The sequence below is a fragment of the Athene cunicularia genome (assembly GCF_003259725.1).
Source record: "Athene cunicularia isolate RWA chromosome 3 unlocalized genomic scaffold, athCun1 chr3_part1, whole genome shotgun sequence".
In the NCBI taxonomy this organism is placed as follows: Eukaryota; Metazoa; Chordata; class Aves; order Strigiformes; family Strigidae; genus Athene; species Athene cunicularia.
Window position 1 is genome coordinate 115,081,300 of NW_020799097.1, and position 26,958 is coordinate 115,108,257.

A 26,958-nucleotide genomic window follows, 5' to 3' on the forward strand; every position below is an offset into this window, starting at 1 on the left:
TTTTTTTTTCTTTCGTTTTCTCCCCGCTGTTAAGGTGCGATGCCGCCTAAGGACCGCAGCAGAGGCAAGCTGCCAGCTCCCCTCCCAAAAGACATGATCCTGAAAGACACCGAAGGAAAAGTCTGGAGGCTGGGTGGTCAGATCGCCCAGGGAGGATTTGGCTTGATCTATTTAGGTAAAATACCGGTCGTGATCAGAAGGGTGACTTGTAAATATATTCCTAACTTCCTGACCTAAGACAGAGTTGAAAAAGTTACTGTTGTTTACATGCTGGTGGTCATCTGTGTTGAAGTGTGGTTTTCTGTGGTTTGCAGCTCCCTGTTGGGTGACCTTGTAGCTCAGAAGTGTTGCTGGTGGTGCAGTTTGTTCTCCGTGGGCTGTCCACCCCATTTTGCTGGCTACTAGTGGAGTTTTCTACAGATCTGGGGTGGGGTAGACAAGGTGCTGCTGCTGTCAGAGACTGCCAAAGAGCACGGCCAGGCAGTGCTCTTCAAACTATTGGTAGTGCTTTCCTTACCTGCTGCCTTGGATTTATGCCAGTCATGCTCTGGAGTGCTCTTTGGGTTTCAGGTCACTGGAAGTGTTATCTTCTGGCCAAGACTAAATCAGTTTTCATCCCAAGAAACATAACAGTAACAATAGTTAGCTGGGTGTTGCCTCTGAATCCAAGTCTTTCACCAGAGGTGGAAATGCTGTTCTTGATTTGCTCCAGCCTAGATAGGTTTCTGTATTTTCATCACAAGAAGCTGCTGCATTTCACTCAGTCTGTTTTATTAAAAGAATGGTTCTGAAAGGCAGTTTGTAAAGCATTCTGGGTCACTGGAGAGGATATAATGTATGTTACTATTGCTGGTGTCTGTGAAAGAGTAAATCCTGTTTTCAAGGCAATATTGTGAGTTTGGGGATTTTTTTGCACGTCAAACTACTCCACAGTGTTGTTAGGGACTAAATTGAGCTTGTATTAAGACAGCAGTAAAGAATTATCTGGAAGCAGTTTAGGACATTGTCCCTGGAGCCAAACATGATATTTTTAAAGTTAGAGGTATGTTAACTCTCTATTTGGAGTATTTATGTTTAAAACTTGATAAGGAAGTCACTCCTATGTATAAATTGACTTCCTTTTATGCATAAATCATCTATACCTTCTTTCTTTGAGCTTTGCCTTTTTGTGTGTTTCTGTCATGGGAAATAGTTTTGATTGTTTTCCACTCTTGTTCTTTTCCAGTTGATCTGTTAATGACGTTTCCTTCATATTGAGTGAATTGTCAGAAAATAATCTGTTAATACACTGTTATGAAGCATGAGCTTTCCACTTAGTGTGAGTTCCGGATGATTATAACGAGACAAGTTTTCATTAGAACAGGCATTGTGTGTCATGTGCCTTCTTATTTCTTTTGTCTTTAATTCCTTTCAAATATGCAGAGCTGCGCTAGGTTTGATGTGGCTTCATTGAGGTGAAGGAGATGTCCATCAGTGTCAAATTGTAGCATCAGGCACCTACTGTAGAGAGAAAAAGTGTGTGTTTTCTACAGAAGGGTTAGCATGTTTGCTCTTTTCGTATTCGCAGGCATAAATGTAGCACTTGTATGCCACTCATCTCTTGGTGACTGATTTACTGTGATCTTTGTTACATCTGTCTGGCTATCTCATGGTGCTTGTCTGCTTTCAGCTGTTCAGGAACATTTTATATTGCACTGAAGTGTTCTTCCTCTCCCTCTCTTTTCCTCCTTGTGTCCATTATGGTTAATCACAAAGAACTGGATGGCAACTGAAGACTCATATTTTTATTTCATGGTGTAATAGTCCTATATGTGGTCAGATGTTGCTTCTCTAGAATGGTTGCCAGTGGTTCTTCCAGCTGATAATGTGTGGCTGTAAACTACAGGAGGCTAGATAGTTTTACTTGTGCACCTGCACTTGTTGCATCTGGACTTCAGGTTTGAGTGGAGAAACTTTCTAAGGGGTAGAAAAGGCCTAAGCTGGCCCTTTGTTCCACTGAATGGCTATGTAAACAAAGCAAAAAGATTTCAGTAACAACCTAAATGCCACTGGTTCTGCTTTTCCTCAAAGTAAACCCAGTCAGTGAAGAACCTGGAGAAGTCTGAGGCTGGGTATATGTTTACAAGTTTGGTGTAACAGAAGTGAATGAGTTAATGACAACAGTTGGTGGTTGTGGCTTTATATCTACTTTTTATAGAAGTTGAGGCTTTGTTTTAATTAGGACTAGATTTGAGATGGTCTGTTGCACTGAATTTCCTCACCAAGTGTGTGGTTTGAGGCTATCTGAAGAAATTGTTTTGAATCCTTACGTTGATGCTGGTAGTTGGAGTACATCTGATGGGTTCCTGCCGTGGTGTTTCTTCTTTGGCTTCCTCTGGAATTCATATAGTTCACACATACCTAACTGCTTTCCAGACTGAACCAGTGAGGATAATAGGGGTTTCAACCAGCTGCAGTTACAGAGGAGTCAAAGGTTAGTTCACTTAAAGAATATTTACTTTGTTTTTCCTTTTGATATATCTGATAGCTTATTATGACTTTCTTTGAAAAATAGTTGGTTACGTTTCAGAGACGTTGTGCATAGAGCATGTGTGAGAGGTTACCATAGAAAAATAGGCCTTGGCCTGAGCCGGGAAGTGAAGTTAAGGTGTCTCTGGATATTGCCATTCAGGAACAAAGGAGAGGAAAACAGAAACTTAGAGAAGGCTCCCATGGAGAGGAGGGACTGAGGGAGCTGGGGATGCAGTGCAGAAAGCAAGGTAGTAGTAGTTTTCCATGTGAAAGACAAAAAACCGTTGTGTTCCTGAATCACTCAAAATATAGCTCTGTCGTTTGCTGCTGCAGTCAAATCAGTCTGGACCTTGTGGGTGGTATAGCCCATGGGATTCAGTCAGATTCATGCAGATTTTATTCGTTTTATGCCTGATCACACAGACTACTGAGCTGATTTCATGTCTTGTGGTGTTTGTTGCAGTTTGGCTCCCAGTGAACTGAGGTAGAAAGCAGTCAGTGGATTAGTTGAGAATGACAATACAATCTAGGACCCTTGGTATTACTATTCTATGTTTTTTTTGTAAGTGACAGCATGGCTGAAGCAATACAGCTGCCACTTTTATATCTCTTCTTTTATAAGGGATAGTGAATGTTATATGTAGCTCTGAACTGAAGGCTTAGTTCCCCTTGTAGCTCATCCTACAATTAAAAGAGGAAATAGGCAAGATTTATCCCCAAGTATTGACCCTGTGACTGAAGCTTTTGTGTTTAGTCCACCTCTTTCTGATATGTATTTATATTATGTAAAGTATACCATTAGGTAGCTTTTCTGGGTCTTCATCTTGCAAAAAGTCCAGCTGCCTTGGGAGAGTCAAGGGGAGTGAAGTAGATGATGAATATTTGAGAGTAAGCTGTGGATGCTTGGTGATGAGGGGCACCTTCTTTCTCTGTGCTCTTCAGACTAAACTGTAGTGCATATGCAGCAAGGTGTGAGAGGACCACTAAACTTTCAGTGAGAAGCTAACCCAGAAAAAGCTGTAGAGAGGTGGGCAGGATAGGAGAGTGGAGACAAGATTCGACTGCCTGCCAGATATCAACAGCACAGACCTTTTATGAAAGTAAAGGTTAACTTTGCCAGCTATATCTTTTAATAAGTATTTTTACAGTAGCAGTGTAAAGATTTTGATGTGCGTTGTTATAGCTTAATTTCCCATTAAGGGTATTCCGTACTCCATTAATCTATAACAGTGTTCTTGAGAAATTTTACAGTACCTCTGCAAAATATATTTATAAGGGTTGCATTCTGCAGAAGGCTCTGTTCACTAAATGAAACCTACTGGAAGCCATTTACTGACCCTGACCCCCACGATGCAAATAGTCTCTTCAGGTGCACAGTTTCTAAGCTTTCAATGATGTATGTGAAAGTTATCACTATCTACAAGTTCTGTCCTGCCCCTGTTTTTTTAATTATTCCTTCTCTTTCCTATCTGTGCCATCTTGTCTGCTTCTTTGTTGATTTGTTCCTTCCCTTGGATTCCCTTTGCATGTTTATCTTGACCAGAGCAAATCTAGGAGCAGAAGGCTTAAAAATACTGATTCCTCCCAGTGAAGAGGAGAGCTTCTGCTGCTGCCAGCAATAATAGAAACCATTTAGAGATGTTGCCTCATGTGTTGCTTCTGTTGTAGCAAGAGCAATATGGATCATAAGATGGAATTAACTATACTGTTGTGTGTTAGACATTTTATTTTTGTTACTGGTGCTCATTTGCAGGCCCCTCAGACAGAACTCTTGTCCCTTAGATAAGGGAGGGGGGCAAAATGGAGAGCAACCAGCAAAGAATGTGACATTGGTGGGCTCTGTGGAGAACAGTGGCAGTACATTGGAAAATTAAGAGTTGAGGAGGGTGCTACTGAGAGCCTTACATTCTCTCATTTATCTTCCTCATTTATCGATACAGTCAGTAATTAACACCAGTCTTTATATAAATCATTTTCTAGTCCTACTGCAAGCACTCTATTAATGCACAATTTGGACTGAAAATTTAAATGCAGAAAGGTCACACAGTGTTTTGTTAAGATTCTGCTGTCACAGTGAAATCTACTGTACACAGCATTATCTGTTTGCAGGCTTCTTTCTCATGGAAACTGACGGTTCTGCAAAGTGTTTCTTATATGTGACTTTACATACATATGTTAGTGTCTTTTACAATAGAACTTACTATTTGGTAAATGTGATTTAATTGTTTTATACCTGTGTATTGTAATGGGACTTTAAGTGATAGGTGAAAACTAAGAGTTTTGAAAACATTTTTTGTAACTGGCTTTGCAGCAGGTGCTTATGTGTTGCTGTTTGACTGCTAGTTTTGCATGTGGTTTTACGTGAAGCTCAGGACAGTATGTATTGATAAAGCTATAATCAGTAATAATTCTGCCCTGCTTGGAGTTGTGTCACTAGTATAGCCAGAAGACTTTTTCATTTTTCTTCCCCCCCCCCCCCCCCATTTTCCAAGGAGCAGCAAAGAATATCTGCTTGAGCAGTAAACAGTGATTGTTGTCTTTTAATGGTGAATATTGTGTTTTAATACCAGCAGCACAGGGAGCTCTGCTGCTGCTGGAGGTAGGGAAGAGCTGTGCTTGTGGCCTTTTCTACTTTTAAGCTTGGTCTGCAATACTTACTCTCCACTGTTGATATTGTGAGGCCTGGTATTCTGGGAATGAGACTGAGATGTGAAAGTGAGTTTGTTACTATTACAGAAAGAGTAATTTCTGTGGATAATTTGTATAAGTGTTACCAGGGGTGTACATGTGTCAAGGAAGAGAAGCCTTGATGGAAGCACATTGTGTCATTGTTATAACTGTTCATTCCTTGGGTTGTGTTAGGAAGCTGACTTTAGGAATTGCTTCTAGAAAAACTAAGTGCTTTAACAGTTGCTTAAATTAGCTTCACTGAAAATATTTACTACAGTGCAGAAAATGAATTAAAGTTCAGTAAAAATGATACTGAAAGATAAACATTCAGCATGATTGTTATAAACTCAATGTTAAGAATATTAATAGCAAAACCCTGTAATTAATAGCACTAGCAGGTAGCTGTCTGGTTAGAGATGGATTTTTCTTAACCTTCAGATGTTAAGATGCATTTCAGCAAAGGTCTCATTGTACCTGCAGGTGTGAACCTTACTATGAAAATTAATTCATTGACAGACAAACAGCACTTCAGGAGAGTCTTTAGTTGCTAATATTAAACTATATAAATGTAGACACAGCAAGTAGATTACCTAATTTTTTACCCTGTCTGTAGGAAAATTAAATCATATATTTAATCTGATTTCGCTACTTGGTGGTTACTTAGATCTGGCCACAAGGTACAGGATCAGCCTGCACAATCTGTTAAAGAGGAAATCTTCTTTACCTCAGCTAGTTTTTGCTGATGACTGCTTCCTCTTGAATCTTCCTTCTTCTTCTTTAGGTCCTCTGTAAGATAGAAGTCAGAACTTTGTACACATAACATATTTTTTTATGCAGTAGTCTAAAGCCTGTTAGTCTGCAGAGATCGCTACTATTACACTTTAGTGTAATGCCACAGAAAGTGTTGGTGGGGTTTTTTTCCCCTATGTATGCACCAGTGATTTGGGAGCTGTTGTCATGCTCTTCATTAGTCCACCGTGTGAGAGTTCTGGTCAAGGACTAAGACCCTGGTATGCCAAGTAAAGCTAGAAAGTTGAGAGAGCAAGTTTGATTCTCCCCCCCCCCACAGTGAGGGATGTATTTCTGAGCAGTGTTATATGGTAAGAGGAGCTGCTTTGGATGGAAGGTGGGGCACCTGTTGCCTTATGGAGGGCGCTCCCTTCAGCTGCCTTTGGCACCTGGACCCTGCTGAAGCTGGCATAGTAACTTCTGAGTGGGCACCATGTCAGACTAACAGATGGGCTGGAGCAGAATCTTGCCAGAAAGCAGTTTGTGATCAAGTTTTAAATATTAGAGTCCTGGACTCCCATCTGAGAGTGCTGTAAGAGCAGACCACGTATCGCTTTTCTGCCTGGGGTTAAAGGATGTGTCATACCTATTACAGCTTAGAGTAAGTAACTTTGAAAGTCAAACAGTGGCTTTCATTGCTGTGGAATATAAAACTTTGGCTCTAGTGAATCAAGATTAAGGTTTCCTAGAAACGTGAGTAAGAAATTAAGTGTAATTTCCTAGCAGTACTGAATGTTTTTAAGTTGGAAGCATTTGCAGTTACCTGCAAAACAGTTGAGCAGTTGAGCAAAATTTTATACTAAAACCAGTTAGGTTTCGTGGAAGATGGTTTCACAAGTGTGGTACAGAGAGCTATGTATATGTAACTTGTATAATAAAGCTCTGCATTCACAGAGCTATCTAAGAGAAGAATCTAGAAAAAAACCTTACTCATAAACACTGCTCAGAAAAGAGCCTCTCCAGGAAGTTATGATGCATCTTTAAAGTAACAATATGAGGCGAAGTAGGTCTTCCTTAGGCTATGTTACAAAAAGACTGTAAACACCCTTGAACATTTCAGTTCTTGGGAAATATTAGATATTGTGAAGGTGGTGTGGGGAAGCAGTGTGCTTTGTTGGCCTTTGAATACTTGCCTTAGTACCCTCCATATGAGGAAATATTTGAAGATGTGTGTTAAATAGCAGATGCTATTTCTTATTTATTTGTGTACATTTTGTTTTTAATAACTGTATTGCTGCAACTTGGATCCTTTTTTCATGTTAGATGCTCTGAGCAATGCTCCCTACCCTGTTTGTTAGCCATTGAAGTTAACAGCTCTTGTTTTGACTTAAATGGGGTCAGACTTTCCCCAGCTTTTTTCTTTCTAGATAGCCTGTAATTTCTAAGTGTGGTATTTTTGAGGTTGTTCTTTACTTCTGCAAAAAAACTAAGCTGACAGTATCACTCTTCAGGATTAGTTAACCAATGGAACAAAAATAAAATACTAGCAACCCAAGAACTTTTGAAAATAATTTTATTCATGTTTCCCAAACAAATATATCCTCAAAATATCCAGCAGTGGCAAAGACACCAGCTGTGGACAGGAGCAGAAATGTTTTTCCAAACTGCCAAATCAATGCCGTTTTCTTTTCCACAGTGTAAACTTTGTCAACAAAACTGGTTCTGTGAGAGCCATTGAAAATATTTCACCATATTCCAAATGTGACTGCCACAAATTAACTGCTAAAACTACAACAAGCACGTTTGAACTGGCAAATAGAATTGGCATGTTTCTTTGTCAGACTGCATGCAATTGTGCTGTGTGGTTGTAGAAAATCACAGTTCATCCAGAAACACCCTTTTGTTACCATGTCTTATTAACATTTAGAAAGCTACATTAATTAAGGTTGTGGCACTTGGCAACAAACGGATGAAATTCATGATTAAAGTGGGTGATAAGACCATAACTGCTGTGTCGGGGTGAAACTAGGCAATTCTGGACATGGGTTAATTTAAGGTGAGTTATTTGCTCCGTGCAGGCACAACAGTTGGAAATTATGGCGAAGAATGTGCATCTTAGCGCACTGCTTGATTTCAGAGCGCATTTTAAATTCATGTGCTTTTCACTGGTGCGGTAGCTGCAACTGTGGGATGAAAGGGAGGAAGGGAAAATAGGGCTGTGCATTTTGCAAATGTTTTGTGAGACTTGTCTTGGTATGAGATAGAAACAGCCATGGCCCCCCTGTGTGGCTTCATCTTGCACCAGTGTTCCCAGTTAACAATTATGCAGACAATGGTTTTGATTGTGTGCACACAAGGCCACTCCCCCCAAAGGTAAGGAGATTGTGTGCCTCTAGTTAATAAAAGCAATGTTAACTGTAAACTGGGAACTCTCGCACTTATTATGCTATTTTAAGATATCCTTTGCAAACATAATCTTGCCATATAGTGCTCCTGGTACTTTATGTGTGTACTTACATGCCATCAGAGACCTCCTGCCTATCAGCATTGCTCTCCTGCAGGGTCTCTGCTTACTGTCCTGCAGTCTAGCATTTAACTGATTGTAATATTATAAATAGCCATGTGCTACCACACAGAACGAGGATAGCACATGGCTAATTACGAGTATACAGTAATTAACTATGAGCTAAACTCGCAGGAGAGTATGTGGTGGTGGTCTATGAGGTATGTAATCAGACTGTTTGTTAAACCTTGGGAGCCTTTCCAGTCTGTTAAGTAACTATACATAGTAATGAGACAATTTTTTAAAAACCATTTATGTTTATTTATGGCTAAAAAAGAGTCTGTCTAAATTCTGAGCTGTGGCTGTGGTACTGCTGCCTGATATATGAAGGGTTAATTAAAATGATGTAACAAAAGGTATGTGTGCAACTTCAGCTTATCTGTATGTATGAGACTGTCTAAGCATTATCTGTATAAGAAGTTGAGTGTTACTTGTTGTGAATGGCATGCCTTGTTTCATGTATGTGCAGTAAAAACAATAATACCATTTCTCCTTTTGTAGACTTGAATGTTGTGTTACTCATTTTGTGGAGCATCTGTTCATATACCTTGTTGGGCTTTGCCTGACATTTCTTCCTTTTTGCATTGTAACTATTGCCAGTTAGTTTGGGTTTTATTTTTCTTCAGAATGTTCTTTCAGAGTGAGTCCAAAAAGCCTTTGCACAGGCATAGTGTAAGAAACATGGGGGTTAGGCCCCTCTGCTGGACTACCTCCTGTTAATTGCTCTTCTTCATTACCCTGACAGCTGTTACTCTGTTCCAGATTACCATGAATGAGGCCTCTCTTTATGAAATGTCAAGATGTCTATGGGGAAGTTGATCAGACTTTCAAATACATTTAAATTTGATACTTCTCTATACCTATCAAACTTCTGTTAAGTAACTTAGTATTAAAAATTATTTTCTTAAAACACTGGTTCTTTTCTGAACTGTGTTGGTATGGGAGCATGTTTGATTCTGTTTGGGCAATGTGATGTTGTTGAACACAATGAGAAAAAGCATGGGATGTTTCTTTAAAGTTATGTCTTCAGCTATTAACACATAGCCTACATGTGGCAGAGAAAGATAGACTTAAGCACCTGTGCTTTAATTTCTGCTTAAGTACAATAATATGGTAAGACCAGAGTTTACCAGAATTTCCTTCCTAGTTGTATGGTACCTTTAGATTGCATCCTGACTGCTACTGCAGTAGTGGCTGCTACTCGGCTGAGTCTGTGGATAGTTCACACCTCCCAGAGCTACTGTTTTAGGGTATATTCATTTTTATCCTAATGTGGTGTTAGCACAGAAGTGTTCACATGGGGAAGAGACAAGCAGTAGTCAGTGGGGACCCTGTGGGTGTTTGGGGTATGTATGCTGCTGGATTCAGTCCAGATGCTGAATAGAATTGAAGGAACATGGTAGTTGAAGAAGTCTGTTCATTGTTAAAATATTTTTATGCCCTAACCATCAAAAAATGTAAGCTTGGATGGTTTGATTAGATCCAAGTTTACTTGATTTTTATTATGTGGATAAAAGTAGTCTATTTCTGTGTGTGCTGATAGTTGAAGTGTTTCACACCTGGACTGTTGTTGGTATTTGATCATTATAAGAAGTTTGAAAGGGACAGTTATTTCCTAGGAACTGTATTCTTTTTAGTTTTTTCCAGTGATGATTCTAAAAGATGATTTAGTCTCATTAAATTTTAATCCCAGTGTAGCTCCATGTAGCTTCAGTAGTATCAGAGAGAACTGATAGTTCTCTCAGGGTCAGAAGAAAATAGGATTGCATTGTCTGTGCAGAGAGGTTCTGTCTCCTGGGCTGTAATTGGCACATGTGGTCAATTATTGTTTTGAAATCTCTACTTGCACTGAGAGGCACAATCCCTCATCTCCCCTTTAGGCAGGTGGTGGCTGTGCTATCCCTAACTTAGGCCAGTGTCTAAATAATGTCAGAATAGAAATCAAGGTTCTAGGGCCAAATTAATTTGTAATAGAGAAAACCAGACAAGCCTGTCTAGAGGCATAATGTAGGTCATAACTTTTAAGTGGCGTCTTTGTCACGACAGTGGGTTGACAGCAACCAAATACAGAGGTTATCCAATTGACTGGAATGACTTAAACATAGTCTGTTATAATGGAATACCTCATTGTGGTGCAAACGTGCAATGGGGACATCTTGTGTACTCTTTAATTAGCATTGAGGGAGAGACTTCTGAAAATGTGGGTTAAAATTGCTTCTGTACTTGTTTATTAAAAGTTCCCTGGGTGTGTGTTGTTTTCCTTTTGTTTTCCTTTGAACTTGGCAAAACTCTGACCTTTAAAAGCAGGAGTTCAGGCAGAAAGTTGGTTTTCTTTGTTGTATATTTTTTGGTCACCTTATGCAGTGTTAGCTTGGTCTTTGTTTGCAATTATATTTTGTTACGTGCAGCTTGATCCCCATCTCTCTTCTCATTTTGCAGCTTCCCCTCAAACTGATCTTCCTGTAGAAGATGATGCAGTACATGTAATTAAAGTGGTAATGTGAAGATCTCTTTTCTAAATTGTTAACTCGTATGCAATTCTTTCTCTTAATTATCTGTCCTTATTTTCAGCATTGGGTCTGTATTGCATGCTTGTGGCTTCTGTTTTTTTCCCCTTTTTTTTTATATCTTGATATCCTTTCCCTGCTTGGGGATGTGTTTGATATTTCCATGACACACAGTATTTTCTTGGCTTGATTCTTTCCTTTCCGTGATTACTGCCCTCAACAGTTAAGTAAGGAAAATCAGACTGTGAATTTAAACACATCTGTCCTACAGTATTTATGAAAATAGCGTCTTAAATAATTTCTGAAAGAATCTGTGTTGTTTATACAAATGTGTTGCAAGTTTTTCTTTTTAGCTACTTATTAAAATTACATGTCAGATGGCATGGTATATGGGAGTTGGGGGGAAAAAGGGAGTTCCATCCTCTTTGGGCTTCTTACACACTTTCCTTTAGAAACTGTTTGCTTTCTAATGCATTTTATGATACTGAGTTTGTTTATTTCTCAATAGGAATATCTTGAAAATGGCCCCTTATTTTCTGAACTGAAATTTTACCAGAGAGCTGCAAAACAAGAGCATAGTAAGTAATATATCAGTTCTGCTACAGGTAGATTTAAGGACAAGTTTAGGTTGAACTCCTAGTAAGAACTGTTGCTTTAGTGCTCGATAGCCAACTCTTTTCATAGACACTGAACTAATCCTAGTTGGTGCTACAATAAATTTAAAGTGCGGTAGTTTTCTTTACTTGGATGTCAGCCTCGTCCCTTCTGATCAGAAGGGAGAAGTATGCCACGTTTATTATGTAGACACTGCAGAGTGCACAGCAATGAAGAGACTCTAGAGAGAGGCCAGCCTTAGAACAGAGGCACTACATGGACTAATTGGAGACCATATTTTTTCTAGTAACTATTTCAGCAGCTAAGAGTGTGTGTAATGACAGGATTTAATAGTAATCAAGTCTGCACTTGATTCTGCAGACACTTAAACATGGATGTGATTTATTCATGGGAACTGTCCTAAAGACTTTAGATGACTTAGACTGCTGGTAGACATAAGCACTTGTGATAGCATTCTGTATTGAATAAAGTAGAGCTTCTAAAGGAATTATTTCTTCAGCTATTGGTAATTGCTTATCTGCCTTCTAAGGGGACAGGCTACCACGTGCTAGAACAAAAAACTGATTCATGTTTTGCAGAATGTGGAGAACCTCAGTAAAGCTGTGTTCTGAATTGTCTGCTACACAGACTGTCAAATTAGCCTTGTTTCATTGTTTCATTCAAAGTCTTGGCTTGATAGCTAAAACAGAAACAACAAGAAAAAAACCCCACACTGAACCTGAAATTCTCTAGTTACCTTTATCTCAATGTTATCTCTTTATTATTATTGCAGTAAGAAAATGGATGAGTCTCAAAAAAATAAGATGTTTAGGGATTCCAGTATTTTGGGGATCAGGCTTGACTGAGTACAAAGGAAAAAGGTAATAAAATGAATTATAATTAAGCCTCAAATTGACTGAAGATCCATTTTCAACAAAATGGAGATAAATCCTTTCAATCTGACACAAACTTGCAGTCTTGTCTTAAAGGATTCCTTCCTTTTATATGTTTCCTGGTAGCTATAGATTCATGGTCATGGAGAGACTGGGAGAAGACCTTCAAAGAATCTTTGAAGATTCTGGAAGCAGATTTAAGAAGGAGACTGTTCTGCAACTTGGCGCACGAATGGTATGTACAGAGAGAGAGGAAATTGCTAGGTCTTGAACTTGCTGAGTTGAACTAAAAAATTATCTTTCTAATATAGTTCCTTTAGCTAGCTCTTAAGTTTAGAATTAAATGTGTAAATGCTATATATTTCCTTATTTTTCATCTTTTCTTCTAAATAAAATGTGTTTTAAGTGGAAAATTGAGATTCCCTGCGGGCTGGAAGTTGGTGGGCTCAAACCAAAATGTTTTGTAATAGGTTAAAGCATAGACTGCGCTTCAAAATGTGTGTCTAGACTGAGATGTGTAAGCCTATTCTCATATGCTTTAACATGTATTGATTTTTTTTTTCCCAGTGTCTGAGGTTATTGTATTAGACATCCATATTTGTCAAAGTTCACAATTGCATGCCTGAACGTAAAATTTTCAGTGTGTTTGCTGAACACACTGATTGTACAGACCAGAATTAGACTAGTCTGCAAATACCAGTTTTGTTTTCAAATGTGTGTAGACTGGCACACACTTAATGGAAAATTGTATAAGTGCTCCTTTGTGTTATCTTTTGTGTTGTGAAAGACTGCTGTTACTGGACAAAAGTGCACAGCAAATGGAGTAGAGGCAATGCTCGTAAGTTGCAGGAAGAGGATTTCTTCACTGTAAAGAAAAAGTTTTCACAGAAAGAGTGTCTTGGCACTGGAACATGTTTCCCGGAGGCTGTGCAATGCCTATCCTTGGGGACTTCTAAAAATTGACTATTCAACCCCTTGTACTACCTGATCTAACTTAGATTAATGCTTCTTGAAGTTGAGGTTTAAACTGGACACCTCCAAAGTTTCCTATTAACCTAAATAATAATAATAATAATAATAATAATAGTAGGGCTTTCATAGTCATGTAATTGACAGACTTATAACACTTTGTACTCTGCAAAAGCCAGGATTAGGTCATCCTTTGTATGAGTTGCCAAGCACACATGTTCTTTTTAATAACAGTTGGAGCTATCATACCTCAATAAGGAGCTAAAGAAGGATGATGGTGCACGGGTATGGTGACATGCAGTGCAGGTCATATAATAACTGGTATTATAAACCTTCAGTGCTGATTGAATATGTTCTTTCTAAGAGCTTGGTATCCTCAACATTTCCTCCAGTGTTTGTAAAATACCAGTTTTGTTCTCGCTTTATGCCCTTAGAAGCTGGTAGTCGTAGGTAATTATGCAAGGATACTTCATGGCAAAGTATGCCTTGTTTTTGATTTGCCATCAGCTATGTGCCTGGAGGGAACAGACCCTGTGGACAGAGTGTGTTGTCCTCGTGCTCTAACTCAAACCAAATTGGTCAGCTCAGTCTGTGTAGCCCTTGATTTCACTGTATAATTGAGAAATATTTGGTGGTAGAGTTAGGGGTAGAGTGGAGACGACAGTGATGTTTTCTGTTCTAAATCCTTTTCTAGTTGGATACTCTGGAATATATACATGAAAATGAGTATGTTCATGGTGACATTAAAGCAGCAAATCTACTCTTGGGCTATGCCAATCCACATGAGGTAAGCACGTTTACTTACCTACACTGTTACTCTAAGGTGTTTATAACTGTTTAATAGTTTTATGTATATTTTGCATTAACAATTCACCTATTAAAAGAAGTTTATGCATGAACATTCACATCCTCACAACAAATCTGAAAGTGGCTTTGTACAGCTTAAGGTCTGAGCAGGAAGCAGGACAGACCTCTGCTTTTGTGCTCTGCTGACTAGGGTACTGGTATGAATAGGTAAACTAATCAAGAAGGTAACTTAGAGGACCTAATTGCTGTTCTAGGTTATGCCGGTTTATATTAGTAGAGTTTAAGGTTGTGGCCTATTGTATTTTGATTCTTGGGAAGTTCTAGCTTTCTAATATTGTCACGAATTGTGTTTATGTGCCGCTATCTCTTATGTCCTGCTCATTGTAGTGGATCTAACAGGTAAGTAGGATTAAGGTTGCTGCTCTCTGACACGCCAAAGCCTAAAGGTAGCCTTGAAAGTGTTTTGGTGAAACATTCTGAAACAGATCTTTTGATCCTGTCATACTCCACATGCTCTTACAATGCCTTTTTTTTTTTTTTAATTTGGGTAATAAAATTGAAGTATGCTTTTTTCTTAGAAAAAACATCATTTAGGAAAAAAGGACCTCTCAATGTCAAGTAAATTTTTTTCAATTTTTTTTTTTTGGCTGTAGGGGCAAAGAGACAGTTTTTGCAAAAGAGCTCACTGCCATCAGAGGTTGAACCATTGAACTCTATCTGCTTTTTTACAGGTTTCAAGTTAAATAGTTGAGTCAACTTAACTTTTGAGCTTTCTAAAAGACATAGTTTGAAAACTACTGTGGCTGTTTAAAACAACTATGTTTTAGACAGTGGCAGCAGCCAGTACATAATCTCAGTTTATGGTGTTTACCAGCCTGCTGAATCCAACAGAGGAAGCTATTTAGAAACAAAATGATCTGCTACCCAAACCCATTAACATAACTCAAATGACTTCTTTTGTCTTGGCTATTGTATATTTTTATGACAGCAAGATATGCAGCTGTTTTTCACATTGAAATCATTTTGGAAGTGTCCATTTACAGTAATCATAAAATTTTAAGACATGTAGCAGGGTTTGATCAGTTGCTTTTGAATTGGACAGATCGTAGGGTGATTTTCTGATTTGTTTCTCATGATGTCTGCATGAAGATCATGTTACACTAGGTTGTTTTTTTTTTCAAGAGTAGTGAGTTCATTGACAGATTGAAAACAAGGTACTTGTGAGTTACTGGACAGAGGTTTTAGGTGGAAATATAACTTATATTTATTCAATAGATCAATAGATATTCCAGTTTAAGTGCCTCCTAGCTCAGCTTGTACAAAGTGTATGTTACTGCTGAGAGGTTTTATGTAGAACTTTATTTCAGTAAAATTTCTTTTTCACTGAAGTTATTCTGTAAAACATTCTAAAAAGTTCACATTCTAATTCAGAGTTAACAGCAGAGAATTTCTAATGTTTGCTTGTATTTAAGGTATAAATTAAACTTTCATTTCTATACGCCTAAGAAAACTTAGAACTGTTCAGATATTATTCAGATAAACTTGTTAGTCATGGACCCCAGAAATTTTGCAAATGGCCACGGGTCTGCTGATTTAACTGAAGCCATAATAACTATGCCATACCACTGTACTGCTGTGTAGACAGTGATGATTCGTCAATTATTTTAAGGTATTGTGTATTATATTAGCTTCCGTAGCAGGGCAGGTGGCTGAATGGGTCTGTTCCTGGACAAATAAAAAATTATTTTCCAGATGCAGCTTGCACAATATCTTGAAACGTGTATGCTCTGTGACTTGTAGGACATGAAAAGAAGAAATAATCCCACTAACACGCCAGCTAAAACTTTCAAATTAAGAGATCTACATATGTAACTAATTGAATATCCTTCCTCTGGAATTACTGACTCTGTGCTGTCTATCCTCATACTTCAGTAAATGTTCTTTACCTGGGTTTGGAGCAGTACTAGACAATATTCTCACACAGATTCAGGTATTCAAGAACTGTACATGTGTACTTGCACAGATGAGTTTCTATTTATCATGTCCTGGCTATTTGCATGTGCCATTAATCTGCATGTAATTCTGCCATGAAAGTTGCTTCTTCATATTCCAAACATGTCCAGTTCCTACGTAAGAGTTTATGATGTTGCGACAGCCTTTTCTACAAATCAAGCTGTCTTTATACCATGCTGGTGACCTGAATGTATTATGCATTTACCAGGACAGTATTTTGGGAAGCTCTGTGGAGCATTGTCACTGACTAAATATGACAATAATATGGAATATCTTGTCCTCTATCCTCTAAACTGTTATCAGAGATGCTGTATTTTAATTCATCAATCTTATACTAATCTTAGATACTTCAGATAAAGCCTCGGACACTGTTATTGCAACCAAATGCCTGTAAAATTTTTCACCTAACCTTCTCTCCCTGCTGAAATGGTGAATAGCTAGGTTGCCCTGGTCTTGTTTTTTTTAAAACAATAGAACCGGGAGGTTGTGTGATCAACCTGTTCTTATAAATAAGGAGTGAGCATCTAGCCAGCGTCAAACTCAGGAATACAAGCCGAGAGACCTGTAGCTCCAGTGGGAGTTGGCATGATAAAGCTGTCTGACCTAACAGTTTCTGTGGTGAGTTTTTAAGTATTTTATGCTAGTGGGTTTTTGTTCTTTAGGGTCTAGGATTTTAAGAGAAAATAAATTGGAAGTGTTCTTTAATTCTAGAAATTTGTTTTTAAAAGAAACAGATAAGGAATGTCTTACCAAAAAAAGTATTAAAAATGTATTTCCAAATTCTGTTTTGGTGGAGACACAAATCTCTGTTCAAGAAAGCATGTGTACCTTCATACTCAACTTTGCATTCTTTTATAATTTAGTGGCTGTTCATGTGTACTCTTATGAACTAATTTGTCACCGATTTCCTGCAGTTCCAAAAAAGATCATTTTTCTATGTGAGATTTTCTGCTGCTACATTCCCTCTTCTGTAAATTAACGTGGTAAATTTACACCACAGCCAATAAATATCATAGTCCCTTTATTGAAAGAACATGTGAAATCCATACTGCTATCCCTTACCTTCTGTGGCCAGACAGAGAAACAAGTAAAGAAAAGGTCCTGTCACTCTGTGACCTCCAAATGATGTTTAGAAATGGTTAGAAGATCAGAATCAACTGACCTCAAAGAGCAGCTTGCTGCAGATCTATTCAATAGAAGGGAGCGAGGCCATTCAGTGAGTTACAGGTCAGAAGATCAATTCTCTAGTCAATATGTTTCTGAACATGGACCCTGCACAATGACTGACAGAATAGGAGTGATGTACTGAGGGAAGTACACAGCCCATGAATCTCAGAGAGGCCTGAAAGAAAACTTCAAGTGATCAGACCTATAAATTACAGAACAAGTGAAGCACTGTCTCAGTACTGCAGCGAGTTAAAGATAATTCGGTGCATAGTAGTAACTGGATGATAAAGCAGAATAAGCATTACTGATATAAGCTCTGAAAAAGAAATTCAAATCCATTAAACTAATTTAAATTCTGATGCTGTCAAAAGAGACAAGTGGTCACCAGACAAGAGCTTAAAATCAGACTTTTTAATAAATGAAATAAGGTTTGGAAGAATCCCTCTTCCAAATGATTACCCTGTAGTATTTTCCTTTTTTCCCCTGCTAGAATAAATGGGCAGTGTTGCAGACTCCAGTCTGTACCAGAAGTTGCCTATTTGGATTTTTAAGTTGTAAATTTTAATTGCCTTTGTACCTCAGTTCTGATTTTGATTGTAAGGATTTCTTGGACAAGACAGTTACAGACTAAAACTCTCGGTCTTGATATCATAGATAGCCCTAACCAAAAAGGAAAAAGGAATACAAAAATGTTTCAAAATATTAACTTCTAAGACCAGCTTTCAGTGGACCAGCATAGCAGATACAGAACTTGCACACTGATAGTATGGGAAAAACATGCATGAAAACAATTCCAACTTTAACCTGTTTTTCATTGCAAGATGAACCATTGTGATTCCTGCTCTTTGGTCTAGTATGACAGATCTGCTGAAGAGCAGATGAATGCAGAAAAATTTATCTTTTCTGTTCTCCTTCACATGTTTTTAGGAAGGATACAGTATGCAGAGTTACAGACAGAAACAGCTGACTTTTAACTCATGGATGTTGTCTGTGTCCCTGATCTGAGATGTATCTTCACAATCAGATGACCTTAATTTTCTTTCATCAGCATATTTGGATGAACTCTTTACACTGGTTTAATTTCTTTGTAGTCATGGCCCAAATATCGTGGAGTTGATTCCAGCATTGGGAATTGCCACTGACAAATCACAGTTTTCATTCCCTCTCTCCTTTGTTAATCTTCTCTCCTCCTTCCTTGGCTTCTGTTTTGTGAAAGATGTGATTTCTGTCCCAAACACTGTACTTCAGACTTCCTGTCCCAAGATGGACTTCTCTACATTTAGTTTTCTTGTAGTGTAGTGTCCGTTGGAAGTTGACAGCACTTTGGCCATTAGCAACTAGAAGCTGACAGCACTATGGCCATTAGCAACCAATCTGCCTCTTATTAGTACGTATCTACTTAATTATTTACAACACATTACATAAGCCTAGTAATGGAACCACTGGAAAGAAAATGTACAAAGAAAATCACTGTGTTATCCTTTCAGTGATAAATCTCCTGCTTTGTCAACTTCAGAATGAAGACAATACCATGAGAATCCAAAGTGCTAGTCTTATGACTTCCCAGATTAGTGTAGTTATATATCATAATGCATACAAGTTGTTAAGAATTTTATATGTTTAGCAGATATTTAGCACTTCAGATATAAATCACTGTGTGGGAATCTTGCACAGAAAAGACAAGAGGACTGCTGAATATATGGCTGGTTGCTTGTGAATGTAAATAATTATTTGTGCCTGTGTGGCTGATGGCTTGAATAAGATGAGCACATTCATGTTTGCATGAAATTAAGTGTGAAGACTTTAGAAATCTGGGTCCTAATCTATAACAATCTATTAATAATGGGCTGTGGTAAGCATTGCTGACTCTAGTGCAAACTGGGAAGTGTTAAAAAAAACCCACAAAACAAACAAACAAAAAGCCCACCCGCCAAAAAAACCCCAAACCAACCAACCAAAAAAAAAAAACAAAAACCAAACACAAAAAAATATTTATGGTATTGAAACATATACTAACACTGACTTTATTTTTTCTCAATATTCTTCAATACTTATCTTGTTTTACTTCTCCCTATACCCTAGAAACACTTGCCAAAACCTACAAATTTATTAACTACCCCTACCAGTCATGTTCTGAGCAAATTTGGAAGGGCACGCTGTGCTACATTATCAAAAAGTGACAAGTAGCTATAAAGAATTATATATCTTTTTAATGATGAAAGGGTTATAATGAGAATTGATGAAATGAAATTAATGGTAATTTAAAATAATGTAGTCGTTCTGATAATGGTTGTGGCAAGGTTGTAACAGTGCATTGCTGGTTTTGTACAAGCTGAAGGGGATTGATTTTTGTTGATGGCCAAGAGGCTTTGCCTTTGAGAGGCTACCAGCCGTTGCATGTTTGTGGAAAAAATCTGATGTGAACGTTGTGAGACTGATAAATGGCTCATCTAGAAGCTGACCATTGACACTCACAACCAACTTCTGGAGCAAACTGTGGTGCAATCACAGATGTTGCAATTGCATGTGAGTGACTTTAAGAAGTGATTGCTTCTTGGGTTCCAGGTTTTGCCACCATTGATCGAGGCAGGATAACCTAGAGCTACTTTTCATTTCTAGAGGGGTTTTTCAGTGCTCACTGATACTGCTACAGAAGGTATTTTGAGCAAATCTGTTGTTTAAAATTGGATTAAAAATATGTAGTTCCTGTGATGTGTCTGTAGGATAAGTGCAGTTCATGTTTGACTAGCAAATGTTTGTGGCTACTTTCTAGACGCCCTGTTGTGAGTTTGAAAGACCAAGGCTGCGCTGCCATATGGGAGTGTCTATCACATAAGCTTGCGTTCCCAGCTCAGACAGAACCGGAGAGCTGGCAGAGATGCTTTTCTTGTATTGTTTTTTCTAACGGTTCAAATCTCATATTACTATAAGGCATAGCCTGAATTTTTAAAGATTGAAATTTGCTCTGTATTTCATGTTATTGGATCTGGTCAGCTGTACATGTCAGAAATCTGTAGTCGAGCAAAATCCAAAATGTACCACTTAGCCTGGGAAGAATACACCTTCTAGCGTACTCTGCTTCCCAGCCCACAAAGGATGCAGAAGACTAGCAAAACTTGATATTAGGGTAGTTTAAATTAGTTCTCTCACACTGACTGTGGGCTCAATTAGGATAGGTACCAGAGCATCAGGAATACGCTGGAGAACAGATGCAAGAGAAAATCAAATCGGTCAACCCAACCAAGTTTATGCCTTGTCCCAGATTTTCTAAACGTGCCTACGGTCTTTAATCTTGTATCACAGTTTGTATAGTCTGTCAGGTGAAAAACATCACCGGTAATCTTAAAAGCTATCACCCTGCAGGAAGTGAATGCTGCATCCCAGCTTACATGCTCCAAATAAGCACAGAACCTGCAGCAGAAACAGTAAAACCAAGAGACCGACCATCCCAGGATTTGAAGCTGCCTGGAGCACAAACAGGAATCAGTAGTTCAACAGACTGTGCTACAAAATAATGCGTTAAGTTTTCTTGAGGGTTTTTTGTTTGTTTATTTTTCCTCTACCAGGAGTGACATAATTAAATTACAAGTGAGTGCCAGAAGAGTTTAATTTAGACTTTTGCAGGATAAACTATTTTTCTAGCTAAAGAGGAAACAAAACTAAGGTTCAGATAAGAAAGTTTTTCTTTATAATATGATTTAGTAGAAGTGATCTCTGTAGGCCTTCAGATGATTTATCTTTTGCCCTAGAGATCAGTCCTGTTGGCAATATAATAGCAGTCGGTAGCATTTTTTTAAGTGAAAGTACCATACTTGGATATTTATAAAAAAGCAATTACCTAATGTGAGAACTGGTCAATGTAAAGGGCAAAGGCCAGTGTTAGTGTGAAAATGACAGTGAGAAAATAACCTATGGGATGTTGTGAGGTGGACAGTCTGTGATTAAATTCCAGCTGCTTTCAACAAGTTACTGCTTGTCACTTGAGCTGCAGTAATTGACCATGTGCTTGTATTAATTCTACCCCATTGGAGGGTAGAACATGTTAATCTGAACTTCATAAGGTGGACTTGTGCCCTTAATCTGAATTTTGTGAGTGGCAGAATCGACATGTACTACGTGCATGATGCTTGTCGAGAAATAGAGGCGTAGGAGCCAGATGGCATGTTCGGGTTTGTCTTGACAGGCAGCAGCAGAACAGAAAGTAAAAATCAGTTCTCCTGAACTATTCCGTTTTCAGTTTCAAATACATAAAAGTGAGCAAGACAGAGTTTAAAGTCAGTTTCAAGTCTGTTCATACTTCCACAGTTAGGTCCCAAGAATATGCAAGGGCATCTCCCAGAAACGTCGTTCGGAACTGGGGCTTCTTCCCTCTGATCATTTAGGTAGCTCTAGTGAAGCATCTTGGGGAAAAAAAAAAAATAGACCTGTACCAGGATGGAAGGGTAAATGTGGCAGAATACATGAGCTTGCTGCAGTATACAAAGTGAGGGTGCAAATTTCTTTCCCTTATGCTGATTTAGCCTCATGGATTTGCTTCAGAGTAACTGAGAGTGAAATCTGGCTCTGTGCCTTTTAAAAATTTATTATACATAAAATTTATTATAAATTACTAAGATTGCTTTCTGAGTGGGTGGGCTAGTTTTGCTTTGTTTTATCACATATTTGGTGTTTAAATGGTTGTTGCCAGTACGAAGTTAGTGACAGTGATACTCCCAAAAGATGAGGCTATGGTAAGGCTAGTGGCTAGAAGTCCCCTGGTCACAGTCCCTGTTAGTGCTGCAGCCCCTCATCCAGTCCAGCTGGGGGAAACTACTGTCTCTCTCTTTCTCTGGCTTTTAAGCTGCACTGTTATGAAATTGTACACTCTCAGCTGGTGGAAAATTTGAACAGGGGTGTGTATGTGCCTGTTTAAGTAAGGAGGGGAAGGGGTCCCATAAGCAATGTGAGGCTCCATAAAAGACATATTGCAGTTTATGATATCTAGATGCCCACCTGGAGAGGAGAGAGCTTAGGAACAAAATAAAAAGACTGAAATTCTGCTCGACTCTGAAATAAGAGCATAGTAGTAGAAGGATTTAAATGGGGAGGGCAGCTGTTATAGCCCCCAGTTGTACATATTTTATCCTGAGGCACCATTTGGTTTAATAAAATTTAGATCTAAGGCTGTCCTTAACCTATCAGTTTCTTAAGACTTAATTATAAAGGTTATACTTTCAAAGGACAAAAGCATTATTCATTTGTCTGTTCATGTCTTCCAGGTTTATCTTGCAGATTATGGACTTTCCTACAGATATTGTCCCAATGGGAACCACAAACAGTATCAGGAAAATCCTAGGAAGGGCCATAATGGGACAATAGAGTTTACCAGCATAGATGCCCACAAGGGAGTAGGTAGGTTTCTTTTTTTTTATTTCAGAGGAGTGATTACAGAATGAGTAATCAGGCTGTGTGAGCTGATGTATACAATAGGAGTAGTCTTGGGGATTGCTCAGGGTTGATCAGACCCTTGTGTGGTGACCTTTTCTTGTACCTGGGAAGGCTTCTCCGGGGCTGATGGGGGAAGGGGGGCAGCACAACGAAAACGGAGAGGCTGCGGCACATCTAGTGCTTGGAAGGTGGACCAAGATGCCCTCAGAAGAGCTTGCCATTAAACTTAATTGGTTCATGTTGGGAGTACTGGTTTGTGTTTGCTATACACTGCAGAGGCGATGTTTGCTTATGTTGCATTGTCAAGGAAAAATGTTTTGAGTCTGCACTGTCCTTTAGGGAGAGCTGTGTCTGAGTGTCACCATCTGTGTTATGAGAGGATATTTCAAGATGACATTCCTTCTGCAAGGAGAAAAACCTTTTTTGAAGCCATAAAGTGTTAACTTTTTGAAATCTTTTTCCAGTAGCCTTTCATATATCTTCCTTATTTAAACTCACTTTGATGGTATTGGAAACACATTTGCAGGTAAATTACATACATAGTCCTTTTATTGGATATTGATTGTACTGCCTTGCATTCCAAGGCAGACTTAATTCAACAATTCCCTAATTAGTTAAAGTCATAACCTATGTCTTGTATTCATTTACCATTAATTAAACCTTAGCTGTTTATTACACTGCAGTCCAAATCCAATAGCAGACCCATAGAGCCATGGAAAAGGGAATGGGAGGTCAATATTGAAAATATATGGTGCAAAGTCCCACTGATGGCTGCATTGTTCACAATCAATATGGTCAATGCAACACAACTTTCTTAGTTGCTATGTCAGCAAGACAAAAAGTCAATTCTAATGTTATGCTAGTGAAAAAAATGGTGATTATTGAAAAACTTTGACGCTTCCAACAAAACAGTGTTTTTGTTAACTTTTCTTTCCCCTATTCCCCCCCACCCCAAGATTTTCTAAAACCAAAAGAATGGTTTTCTGCCTGCCAGCTTTGCTAGGATCACAGTGTCACAAGCGATAAATGTAGAAATTTGTGCTTGTTAATAGCTGCTGAAGTGTTACCTTAAACTAATACTTTCTAACGAGTTTTAGTTGGCACAAACAACTGTATATTATTGCTTTTTCTATTAAAAGGACCATTGACCATGTAATGTAGAGGGTCTTGATAATTTGCCGGCGCTGTTAAAACCTGCAGTCGTTTAACTCTGGTCATTAGGAAAAATGAAATAAGACTGTCAAGTATTTGCTGCTAAGACAATTGCACAATTTTGCTTGCTAAAAATTATTTTGTGGTGAAGAGGGCATCTGTTTCAGACTCTTCTAGCTCTCCTGAGCGTATTGTGCATTTTCTGGAGATGTGGCTGTTTTTCCTGGTACTGTGAACAGTGTGGCTCTGTACTCGTATTTGATGTGGATGCAGTTTGAAGAATAGATGGAAGCTGGAGTATTTGGGATTTGCAAGTTGGATTGTTATAGCAAATAGTTTGTCTAGTGCACGGGTGTGTGATGAGTATGTGATTGCAGAACAGATAATTCATTTTATTTGATAGAGTAGGGAAACTTTACAGACCTGGGTGGCAAAAGGTGTGCCCATGCAACTGTGAGTTAAGTTGTCTTTTGCAGTCTGAGGGTTAGATTCCCCCCTTAAGGAGCGAAAGCCATGATGGAATTGGTGAAAAGCAGAGGGCTCCACGAAGCAAAATATTCAGAAAGGTATCTTGGGGGTGCTTGCCCCCCTCTTACAGTTGAAAATTTTTTGTTTGTTAATAGCTGTGAACAGAAAATGCGCAGATTTTTCCGCTGCTCCTGCCAGAAAAGCCTGCAGAACATGATGTAGTATCTGGTATGTCGTAGGGAATCCAAACTTTTCACGTTGTATGCCTCAGCTCTGACCTTGTAACAGCCTGAATCCATTAAGGTCAGGTTACCAGAGTTTCCCATTTGCGGCAGGCCTCTCAACATCCCAGGGAAAACGTATATCTGCAGTGACTTCTGTCCGAGATTGCCCAGGTCCAGGTGGTCGAACACAGTGACTGGTTTCTCATCTTGTGAGGTTCAGAGTTGTAGAGATGCTTCAGGGTTCTAAACGACTTCCAGCAGCTGAGGCCAAGGGCTGCTTTGCTTAACAGTTTCCTACCAACTTGTGATGGAGTCTTATGTACCAAGTGAGGTGGGGTGCTCTTCTGAAAAGAGTTTAAAGATCACTTCACTGTTGGCAAATTCAAGCTGCATGGACAGCCTTCATTCTGGTGTTCCCCAGTTTTTCAGAGTGGAGTGGGCTTTTGTGTCAACACTCTTGGAATATAATGCTAATTTTTAAATTATATTTTATATAATTGAGAATCCTTTCCAGAGGGCATTTCCTGAATGTTCATAGCAACATAAATATCTCAAAGCTGCTGAATAGTACCTGTTGTTATATTGAGACAAATTAGAACATTGAGACTTGCTCATAAAGTATCCACCTGAATATATACAGTGATTTGAGGCACATACTGAAACTTAAAACAAAATTACGAATTTGTTGATTTTAAAAGTGCCTCTTGGCAATGCTTGAAGCTGATAACCTCCTTGCATAAAGCCAATCAAATGCAACCACTTCCCACTAATTTAAATCAACACTGGTGTTTCCAGAGTTTAACTGAGAGTTTAACCCAGCTGCATGCCTGTTTATTCCCCAAGCTCTCTGTGGAGTTCATCAGGTGTAGATGTTCTGCAGTCCACCGAAATCTAGAAAGTTTCCTACCAGCAGCCACTGCGTGGTAACACTTTTGGGTGGTAGAATTAGTCTGTATTCTTCTGACAGCCTCTGATAAGGGCTGAGTCGGATGAGCTGCTCCTGTGACAGCTGATGGCAAGAGGCTGCCTTCAAACAAGTTACTTTAGCGAGTGCCAGATGTATGCTGGTGGTGCTGGTGGCTTTGACTTTGTGCTAGAACTGAAGAGGAATTCCCCCCTGAGCTGGGAAAGGCTGGGAGCAGCTGCCCTGCCTCATGTCTCAGCTTTTCATGCTGGTTTTGTCTTTAGTTTCCCACAGCTCACCTCTGCTCCTCACCGTGTGTGTGAGCCCTGCAGGCTGGTTCTCCTGTGCCACAGTGCTGCTTGGGGGCTTCCAGGTTTGTGGGTGTTTGCAAGTATTCATCTCGCCCTCAGTTACATCCCCTGTCTAGGTCCAGAGGTCACTTTGAACCAAGTCAGGGCCCAAATGGGGCTCTGCCACAGGATCTGACCCACCCCATCAGCATTCCTGTGTTTGGCGGCTGGATTTCACTGCAACCAGCATGTGGGTTTTTTTAAATTTCAGACCTTTTCATTTTGATGCCAGTTTCATATGGCACAACTGCATGGTTAGTTTTAGCATGGTGTTTGAGTGTATTCATTTTTAAAGACTATACTGTATAAACTATTACATTTTTGTTTGTTGATTGATAATTAAACAGAATTATATCTGTGCCCAGTGTATATTTAAAAAACTGTTACATAGTTAGTGTTAAAAAGTAATATTTGGATCAATGCCTCCTATGGATTTTTGTAGATTTTCTACTCACTGAGGCATGCAGTCAATACCTAATTTCTCTGGAGATATACTGCACTTAACATATTGAGTTTTTTTTAAATACTCCAGTCCTGTGCATTGAGTGCGTAAGACCAGTTTTAATTTGCTATCATTGACGAACATAAGAGTATGAACTGTCTGTGTTGAATTCCCTCCAGCGTGTATTTGTGTTTGCCATAGTTTTCAAGACGATTGTCCTCTTCCTTTTAACAACATTTCAGAGAAACTATTAGCACTTTGTGGCCATCTCTTGCATTGGGTAGAGGGCCTCCCAAAATCCTTGCAGAACCTACAGCTACATCTGGAGTAGTTAAAGCTGCTTAAGACAGTAGTGGTGACATTTCACAAGCTTAAGGATAGGTAGAATGTCTGATGGTGTTTGCCTCAGACCCCACTGGTTGTTGCTTTTTTGTAGCTGGTGAATACATTTTGCCCAAGCTGGTTTCACTGACCAAAAGCATGTTTGTTTATTTTCATCTTCTGTGTTGAGGAAGGCAGTTGGCCATGTTTGATGCCATGTTTTAGCCAGTTCTTTGTGCCTTTCACA

At 38.9% G+C, this 26,958-nt stretch overlaps 1 protein-coding gene across 6 annotated transcripts in view; it reads left to right on the forward strand.

The window, feature by feature from the left end:
- Positions 1-11: 11 nt before the first annotated feature.
- The window catches only part of VRK2 (VRK serine/threonine kinase 2), a 46,122-nt gene continuing 19,175 nt past the window's right edge, over positions 12-26,958 (forward strand). For 5 of the 6 annotated variants that reach the window (XM_026845718.1, XM_026845719.1, XM_026845720.1 and 2 more), the window contains exons 1-7: positions 12-175; positions 10,913-10,968; positions 11,489-11,558; positions 12,368-12,455; positions 12,594-12,702; positions 14,131-14,223; positions 22,682-22,814. In XM_026845718.1, the coding sequence (XP_026701519.1) occupies positions 40-175; positions 10,913-10,968; positions 11,489-11,558; positions 12,368-12,455; positions 12,594-12,702; positions 14,131-14,223; positions 22,682-22,814 (685 nt within the window). In that variant the 5' untranslated portion in view covers positions 12-39. Of the gene's footprint in view, positions 176-993; positions 1,043-10,912; positions 10,969-11,488; positions 11,559-12,367; positions 12,456-12,593; positions 12,703-14,130; positions 14,224-22,681; positions 22,815-26,958 lie in introns of those variants that run through there. The other variant, XM_026845723.1, reaches the window with a different exon arrangement.